The 10,091-nt window shown below is 42.7% G+C and overlaps 1 protein-coding gene across 1 annotated transcript; it reads right to left on the reverse strand.

Moving 5' to 3' along the window:
• Window positions 1-1,797: 1,797 nt before the first annotated feature.
• Window positions 1,798-2,673, reverse strand: LOC141147405 (taste receptor type 2 member 40-like). The gene has a single exon (XM_073634638.1). The coding sequence runs from the start codon at window positions 2,671-2,673 to the stop codon at window positions 1,798-1,800; it is 876 nt and encodes a 291-aa protein (XP_073490739.1).
• Between the last annotated feature and the right edge of the window lie 7,418 nt (window positions 2,674-10,091).

Consider the following 10,091-nt stretch of genomic DNA (forward strand, 5'->3'; position numbering starts at 1 on the left):
AACACCAGACCTCGATCTGATAAACGTCATGCACATTGAGCGCTGTAAAAAAGGAAAAAGAGGAAATCATACACTATATATCTAAACAACAAATCTGGATGTGTATGGGATTACACCACAATACAAACACCCATGTTAATTACAAAAAGAAGATCTAAATAAAAGATCTAAATATATGGGAAATAGCATTATACAAATTTCAGACAAAAACAAGTCGAACTGCCAAAAGGGCATTTAAGACAAATGAATTAAAATAAAATGAAAAGGACACCACACTACTAACATAAAAAATATAAAAAATAAATGGTATGTTAGATGACTAGCATCATATCATGGTGGTGTTCTCCAAAACATGTTAAAACCACAATTCTCACAACTGGAATATGACACCGTTATGCATTATCAATAAAAGCATCGATCTCTATGTCTACATTTAGCCCTAAGAGGCCTAAGACATCTGATTTTAAAAATCAACCCCATTTCTAGCTTGGAGCTGGCACATCGCTTGGGTCCCCCTCTCCAAGGTAATTTTAGTCTGTCAATACCAACAAACGTGGTCCCTTTGGGGTCCTGTTTGTGTACTTCTAAGTAGTGTCTTGAAACAGGGTGCCCTTTAAAGCCTCACCTGATATTCCCAATATGCTCATTCAATCTAATCTGTAATGGTCGAACAGTCCGTCCCACATATTGAAGTCCACACGGACTATATGACACCGGGGGTGGAACAGGTGATGAATTACTTTTATTGGGAACTCACGAGAGGTGCTGATGGAATTGAAATGTGTGATCTTCTTATCTCTGATAACATCAATGGAACATAACGCACGTTTTTTACATCTGTAGTAGCCCACTGAGTTTCAGAAAAATATTGGTCTGTTATTGGAAGGATCACAGACACTAGGAGCCACAAGTGTTTTCATTGAAGGAACTCCTCTAAAGACTACCTGGGGTCTGTCAGGAAGGACAGACCAAAGCACCCAATCATTTTTGAAGATATGTCAATGCTTATGTAGCAGTTTTTTTACTGAGAAATTTTGGTGGGAGTACCCTGTTATAAAAAGACACGAGAAATTGCTATTGTTCTCACATCCATCTGTCACAATTTTATCAGCAAGCAGGTGTTCGCGGTCCAACAGCTCTACCTCATTGAGTTGTTGATTCAGGAAGGGGGCCTTATACCCCTTCTCTATAAATCTATCCGTAAGGACTTTGGACTAAGCCTTAAAGTCAACAATTTTTGAACAGTTGTGTCTCATTCTTATATATTGACTTTTGGGAACTGAGTCAAGCCATGACTTGTGATGACAACTGTCACGGGGTATAAATCAGTTACGATCTGTGGTCTTAAAATAGGTGGAGGTGAGTAAAGAATCACCCTCACCCCAAACCTTAAGATCTAGAAAATTGGCAGCATGTTGGCTAGCTTCATATTTAAATTCAATACCCCTGTCATTATTATTCAGGTTCTCCATGAATGTATGTAAAGATTCATGGGTACCATTCCATAGGAGGAGGACGTCATCTATATACAACTATACAGATCAGACTAAAACAAGGGACAAATGAGGAGGAAAGAGGGACAGAGAGACTTTGTTCCAAATCAAGGACAGCCCCTCAAAATTAGGGACAGTTGGGAGCTATGGACACCCCTTACCTGTACAGGCAGTTTTTTGTAAAGGTGAACTCAACATTAAGTTGATCACTTTCACACTAAGACTAAAGGTTATAATATATATTTAGACATTCAAGCTAAGGATCCTCTACATTTTAAGTCTATGTGTTCCTCCAGCTTCTGGTTCAGAATCTTCTCAGAATGATCCTTCTCAGCTTGTTGCTGGCCTGGAAGATGATGGCAGCCTCAACCGATGGAGCTGATAATTGCAAAGTCCAACAGACTATTACCAATGAAAAATTTTGTAGAAAAAAGCCCACTTGAGACATGCAGAAGAATGTAATAATGAGAAGTAAGAAGAAGATTGTCCTCAATGCAGTGACATGAGCCTGAAGATTTGGATGTGTTGATCCAGAGTCGTTATTCTTCACCCTCCAGACGTGTCTGAGCAGAAAGGAGGATGTGAGAACCAGGCACAGAAGACTAAGGCAGAATGGCAGAATGCAGCCTAGGAAGGTCATAGGAACAGCATATAGAAGATTAAAATGAAACCCGTTACCATAGACTTCTGTACTGTTCCCAGAAGATGGGGTGCTTTCTTCATTGGTAGTCCAGAAGCACAAGACACTCACATTGAATATCCCAAGAGCTGTCAGGAATAGAAGTTGACTCAGGAAATCTGACACAATTCTCTTTAACCAGATGAAGAACCCATAGCTGAGATTGGTGATGCTGGTACAGTAATGAGCCGAGAGCCAGAAGGTCAACCAGAAATTGTAATAGGTTAGGAAGTAAATTGATGTGTTCATAAATCCACGTACTTCTGTAGCGTAAAAGAATGCCGGACACAAGGCATAAAGCATTCCCTGTATACTCATCACACACTGGAGGAGAATATTCACAATCCCCTTAGCCAGAAAGATCACATCGGTGAGACTCAACTTCCCTTTCTTTCTGATGATGTCCAGGTTACCCATCACAATACAAGCGTTAGAAGGGATTGCCAAGCCGAGTCCCAAGACTGAAGAGATTACAATAGAGAAGGAGTCCAGGGACAACATGTTGAGGTTTGGTGTGAGCTCCGGACAGAGATGACGGGACACGTCCAGTGATAGCAGACAGAATGATACATTTGAGGTTGGAATTATGGAAATAGTCTTCAGAGATCCGTCTCATGATTGACTTTGCATAAATGTGGTGAGTTTTATTTTAATGCCGACATCTAAAGCACGGAGCAACCCGTGTAATACAATCTCTGACTCATTTCCATTATACTGAAATAATTAACCCCTTCAGGACTGGCAGCTTTATTTTCCAGTTTCCATTGATCATAGTCCCTCTCATTTCTACACTGAAACTGTATTTCTGGCAAAAAACTTGGTGACTGTAAGGGATACCATGAGCAAGGATGACCAGATCAGTGGGCTACATATCAAGGAATCAGGAACCTGACCAAGACGATTAAATAAGGTGTATTAACATAAATAACACCCTTCCACCTCCCAACAAACCATAAAAAAATGTAATGTATGTAAAAATAAATGTTATAGTGCAGTAGACCTAACCCAACTAATAAATGCTATGTACAAAATGGAGTGAGCTCACGGGTCGCTGGAGACAGGGCAGAGGATCAGGCGGGAACATGGCTCACAGGTAGAACACTGAAGCAACCAACCTTCATCATGGGAGGGATTAAATACCTTCCTAGCAGCCAGTATCAGATTAAGCCTAATTATTAGGATAATCTGGCTGCTGGGAGACACCTGCTGTTGGCCACTAGAATCCCTTTGGCCCCAGAAAAAACAATGCCACCAGTAGGTGGCCCAGGTCCTGAAAGTGACGTTATCTAGAAATATTTTTATTTTGTGTAATGATGGGGCATTTTGGATCTTTTAGGGGGTATTAGTGGATATACATAGGAATATTTTTATATTAATCTTCCTTCAGGTGTGCTGCAGCCCCATCCAGAATCATACGATGGAACAAGTCTGTGATCTGCAATAACAAGGACACCGCAATGTTACCTTCATAGGGATTTATATTTACACATGCAGTACACTATATTACCAAAAGTATTGGGACGCCTGCCTTTACACACACATGAAATTTAATGCCATCCCAGTCTTCGTCTGTAGGGTTCAATATTGAGTTGGCCCACTCTTTGCAGCTATAACAGCTTCACCTCTTCTGGGAAGGCTGTCTACAAGATTTAGGAGTGTGTCTATGGCAGTGTTTGACCATTCATCCAGAAGAGCATTTGTGAGGTCAGGCACTGATGTTGAACAAGAAGTCCTGGCTCGCAGTCTCCACTCTAATTCATCCCAAAGGTGTTCTACCGGGTTAAGGTCAGGACTCTGTGCAGGCCAGTCAAGTTCCTCCACCCCAAACTCGCTCATCCATGTCTTTATGGACCTTGCTTTGTGCACTGGTCCAAATTATTTGGTGGAGGGGGGATTATGGTGTGGGGTTGTTTTTAAAGGGTTGGGTTTGGCCCCTTAGATCCAGTGAAGGGAACTCTTAAGGCGTCAGACATTGTGGACAATTTCATGCTCCCAACTTTGTGGGAACAGTTTGGGGATGGTCCCTTCCTGTTTCAACATGACTGCACACCAGTGTACACAGCAAGGTCCATAAAGACATGGATGAGCGAGTTTGGGGTGGAGGAGCATGACTAGCCTGCACAGAGTCCTGATCTCAGCCCAATAGAACACCTTTGGGATGAACTAGAACGGAAACTGTGAGCCAGGCCTTCTCGTCTTACAACAGCACCTGACCTCACATATTTTCTTCTGGAAGAATGGTCAAACATTCCCATAGACACCCTCCTAAACCTTGTGGACAACCTTCCCAGAAGAGTTAAAGCTGTTATAGCTGCAAAGGGTGGGCCAACTCATTATGGAACCTTGCGCACTAAGACTGGGGTGCCTTTTGTTTTTTTGCGAGAGGAGGCTGAGGATGGGCGTGGGAGAACGTCTTCTCCCTGAGCTTCTGAGCTGTCTCCAGTCTTTTCATGTAGCGGCTGCTGTACTGTGCAGGGATCTCCCGACGCTGATTGCTCAGCTGATTCCCCAGCAGATCAGCTGTTGGTCTGGTGTTCTATCGGATAGTGCCCTCCATCGAAAAAAGTGCCTGCACATGCTCAGTATTGAAGGGCACTCCAGCTGGAGTGCAATCCCATACTGCGCATGCGCGGGCACTTTTCAATGGTGGGCACTATCCGATAGAACACCGGCGTTGATCTTTCTAATTCAGGCTGCCTGGAAGTCTGGATGAGGTGTTCGCACTGTCTGTGCTCCTGGAGGTAGTACTTAGTTAGTGGGGTTTACCTGACGGGGGTTGGAGTCTGGAGCGGCTTAGGTAGCGAGCAGCACTTGCTAAAAAAGACAGACCGTCCTGCTGCCCGGGCTCACTCAGATCTGCTTGGAGCTGCCTTATCACTAATACTGTTAATCACGATGGCTTTGGAATCTCCCAGATACTATCGGGATTGAATGGTCACAGAGCTGCTTTTTTTTGCTGGGTTCGCTGCAGTAGCTCCGAAGTTATCCTGACACTAACCAGAGAAGGCCTGAGCCGTGAGCCATGAGTCTGCCTAATAGGTTGTTAAAGTTCTGTAAAAAAAAAAAAAAACTTGATTTACTATCTGTTATCCTGAATGAGGCCACTCGGCTGCCTCTGAAGCTGCAGTCCCCTCTGTCTAATTTCCAAGCCACCCATTTGGCATGTTTTGGCTATCTACTAATCTTTGAACTGTTTCACAGCTCTGTTTTCCAGCTTTACAAAAGCTATTCCTTTGTAGATACATTGGGTGGGGACCTGTTAAGGGACAGGTGGATTGTTGTGTAAAACTGGATGCACCTGTGCTGATCCATTGTTTACACTAAAGTAACTGTTGCGAGCTTACTAAATCTGCTAAACCAGCCAAATTTCCACCAGATTTAGCATTTTGGATATCTAGAAACGCCATTCAGCTATGGTACCCATTGTTTTGAATATTTGGGACATCTTGCCTTTTTTTTTGTTTTTTGAACTTTTCAAACTATTCAAATAACCAAAGGGACAAAGTTGAAATGTGGCTGCCTCTGGCTGACTTTCCCTGCAGCAGTGGATAGGCTTGACGGTCTTACTGTCTGTTCCTATAGCCTTTATCCCCTGTCTCCATAGCTCTTGTTTAAACACACCATTGGTGGCTTTAATCCTTGTTACGGACCAGTACAATTGTTTTAATTGTTGTAAACTATTGGTTTGAACCGCCATAACTGGTGCTAGCTGGGATTAAATAACTTTGGGCATTAAGATGAGCAAAAGTAGCAAAAGGAAACCTCAAAAAACGACTATGCCAGAACTTTCTGATGAAAAGGCAGATATAGGGTCCTACTTTCATAATACCCGAGAACATGCCACCTCAAATAGATCCTCCAATATGGAGCCTGCTAGAAGCACTCAAAGTGGTTATGGAGCACAACAGCAACAACAACATTTCAACCATTCCAACCACAGCCCCCATAATGCCTCCCAGGTACCAGACTAAGCTGGCTCTGACTCGGGCAGTGAAAATGAACAGTACACCACTGATGATTGTCTAGAGAAATACCTAAGTTTATTGCCCAGCAAGAGAGATTTGGAATCTATGTTTCATCGAATGGAGGACAGCCATAAAAGAGACATGGCTGAGCTACAGACAAGTCTTCATAGCTTTCATGATCAAGTGGAGGCTGTGGAACAAACTATTCCATCAGTGAGTACAGATCTTTCAGAAGTACAAACAGCCTTGATTGATAATGATTCTCAACTACAGGCACTTTGGTCACATATAGATGATATGGAAGATCGTTATAGGCGCACTAATAAACGTCTTATGCCCCGTACACACGGTCGGACTTTGTTCGGACATTCCGACAACAAAATCCATGGATTTTTTCCCACGGATGTTGGCTCAAACTTGTCTTGCATACACACGGTCACACAAAGTTGTCGGAAAATCCGATCGTTCTGAACGCGGTGACGTAAAACACGTACGTCGGGACTATAAATGGGGCAGTGGCCAATAGCTTTCATCTCTTTATTTATTCTGAGCATGTGTGGCACTTTGTCCGTCGGATTTGTGTACACACGATCGGAATTTCCGACAACGGATTTTGTTGTCGGAAAATTTTATATCCTGCTCTCAAACTTTGTGTGTCGGAAAATCCGATGGAAAATGTCCGATGGAGCCCACACATGGTCGCAATTTCCGACAACACGCTCCGATCGGACATTTTCCATCGGAAAATCCAACCGTGTGTACGGGGCATTAGAGGTATCCCTGAAGAGATAAGTCAAGAGGAGCTTATTCCACTGGTTAAAGAGTAAACCAGCTATGGAACACATTGAACTTGATTGTATCCACTGTTTACCAGGATATGCCAATGCTGCCGCTGCCCATCCTAGAGACGTGCTCTGCAGGGTGCATTTTTATAAATTTAAAAAGGAGATATTGCACAAAGCACTTGATCATGGTCCGTGAATGCTAAGGGAGCCCAAATTATGCTATACTCTGATCTTTCACGTCGAACTCTCGCCAAGCAGCGATCATTACGACCATTAACTAAGGTCCTTGTAGAAGGTGGTATAACCTATAATTGGATATACCTTTTTACTCTACGGGCTTTCAAAAATGGGCGAACCTATATATTACAATCACCAGCGAACCTTTCAGTGTTCATGAAAAACCTAGACATTCCACAAATGGAACTTGAACCCTGGCCCGACCCTCCTATGACACATCTATCTAAGCTTCCACAATGACAATGGATTCCAGTAAAAACACCACCATCACGCCCGACTTAAATACAGAAGCCAAAGTAATCTAATGCTAAGGACACCAATGGTCACAATTGGGCATTAAGCTGCTCTAAGGAAAGGAAGGAAAGAGGGAAACAATATTTAATTATTTTATTTATTTTCACCGTAGGATTGATTGAACTGGGATTTATTTTCTAAAATCCTGCAGGACACTTTAACATAGATTTAAGAGTCTAGCTGGTCACTACAGGTTACAGTGGCTAATTTTGGTTTTCAAGGTAAAGAGGGGCTTAAGGGTCAGGTGGTGTGTATAATTTTTGATGTGTGCGAAATATTGGTATAATTCACTTTATAAGGAGGAATTTGACTGGAGACAGCCGGAGACAGATGGACACCAGTGGCCATCTCTTTATATTTGATTGTATAGCGTGCTTGTTCCTTGCACTAGAAGTGCAGTTTTTGGTGATTTAATGCTTCCATTTGATTGATGCATGGCTATACATACGGGATCCTACTTCAGCCTCTAGGAGAGAATCCCTGACCACATTGTAAGTATATATACTCTTATGGGTAAGTGTGTTTGACCTACCTGTTAACTCAGGGGTCCTATGTTTGAGGTGAGCAGCTAGTAGTGTCTGAGGTGGAGGCAGTGCACAGATTTATTCACGGAGTGCCTATCCCGTGCACATCTTTACACCTTTTGGAGTCTTTGTGTCCTATATTTATGAACTTTTTTTCCATTTACATTATTTCTTAGTGCTGCACTATTGTATTTTGTATTGACCTTCGGGGTGTTGTAATATTGACCTGAAGTGTACAGCTGCTATCTGGTTTTAGGAATTATTTGTCCAATTTGATGCTGTTCTATTTTTGTCTTCATGATTGTCCTGCCCCTTTAAAATTGACTTTGGTTAGGGTGTAGGTTGTTTGATTCAATTAATTATATATATTTTTTTAAGCGAATCATCATGCAGCTGCTACCAAAAGGCTGTTCCCCCTCCCGATGACCTGCACTTATTAGACATTGTCTAATTGTTGTTGAGATATCCGGATTTGGATCCATTGTCTGGCGGTTTTGACATCTGGTGGGTGTTTGATTAGTGAGATGAGTACGTTTCTGTGGGTGTCTTCACTATTGTTTTTCTTCCCCTCCCTAGTCTTAGGATCAGCACGGTGTGGGTTTGGGCGGTGTTGTAATGCGGATCCTGGTCCTATTGCACATGCGCGGGAACCGAAGTAAGGGAAAAAGGAGTTTCCAAAATGGCGGCGGTTTCGTGCATGCGCGGAACGCCGCCGCAAGTAATTCCTTGTCTCCTCCTTGACTGGAAACAGCTGGTGGGATTTGGGACCAACCAACGGGCGTTCGTATCCCGGCGGTGATGTCAGACGCCGACAGGCTTAAGGCGATACTTAAGACCCTCAGGGTGGAGGAGATGTTGCTGTGGCCAATCGCCATGGTATCTGCAGGATTTGAAATCCAAGGTGAAAAGTAAATTGATCTTGTGTGAGATTATGGCAATTTGATTTCAGCTTATTGCTGAACATAGCCACGGTTTTGACACTAACCTATTATTCCTCCATAGGGGATACTCCCTTGGGATAGATGAATTAACATTGATCTTCCCTGGTTCAATGGTATCATATTGATACCAAGGAAAGGAATATGGTTATCTTCAATGAAGGAAGTGTTTAGGTAAGAGGAGCCTGCTAAATTTATTACTACATCTATCTAGAAAAATCTTAAGTTTGCAGGAAAGTTCTGTGATGATTTATGTGTTTCTTTAGATGGTACGGTCCCTTTGAAGCTTACTAAAAGTATATGAAGTAGACATTTTAGGAGTGATATAATTATCAGCCTGTGAATTCCTTGACTTCTTATCACAACAGGGTACATCTAATTTGGACTATATTATGGTCAAACAATTGGCTTAAGTGATAACTGGCTTAATCAACTACATGCCTTTGCAGGTGTGATATTAGGGCTATTGCCCCCCCTTTATGGCACACTGATACCTCATTGGACCTCTTGGCGGGCCCTGAGGGTCCTTTGGAACCTTGATCACGTTTGGGATGAGAGTGCATCCCTCAGATGATTTATATATTATTATAACCATGTAAATATATGAATTGTAAATTTGACAGACCCCTCGGGGTCTTTGTGTGTACTGGTGTCTTCTCCTTCTCTTTCTTTCTTTTTCTTTTTTCTTTGTATTTATTAAAATATATTTGTTTTTTTTGGGGTAGCCCCCAAAGCACCTTGTCCCCATGTTGATGGGGACAAGGGCCTCATCCCCACAACCCTTGCCTGGTGGTTGTGGGGGTCTGCGGGCGGGGGCTTATCAGAATCTGGAAGCCCCCTTTAACAAGGGGCCCCCCAGATTTCGGTCCCCCCCGTGTGAAATGGTAATGGGGTATAAATGTACCCCTACCATTTCACAAAAAAAGTGTAAAAATGGTAAAAATGAAAAGACGAGGTTTGGGACAAGTGCTTTATTAAAAAATTAAAAAATAAAAATGTCCCACAAAGTCCATTCATCTTCTTCTCCGCCGACAGTCAAAAAAAGAAAGAAAAAAAAATGCGACCGACCCGCCTCCATGTTCTGGTGCAAACCGAACCGGGGGGTGTTCGGCCCATACCTACTGGCTATAAATATTTATGTAGCACCCTGGTGTTTAAGCAGGGTCACTAACACAT

This window comes from Aquarana catesbeiana, linkage group LG06 (genome assembly GCF_042186555.1).
Source record: "Aquarana catesbeiana isolate 2022-GZ linkage group LG06, ASM4218655v1, whole genome shotgun sequence".
Taxonomy (NCBI): domain Eukaryota; kingdom Metazoa; phylum Chordata; class Amphibia; order Anura; family Ranidae; genus Aquarana; species Aquarana catesbeiana.

Excerpts from the sequence above, each read along its gene's own strand:
- LOC141147405 (XM_073634638.1), bottom strand. The coding sequence starts at position 2,673 with ATGTTGTCCCTGGACTCCTTCTCTATTGTAATCTCTTCAGTCTTGGGA.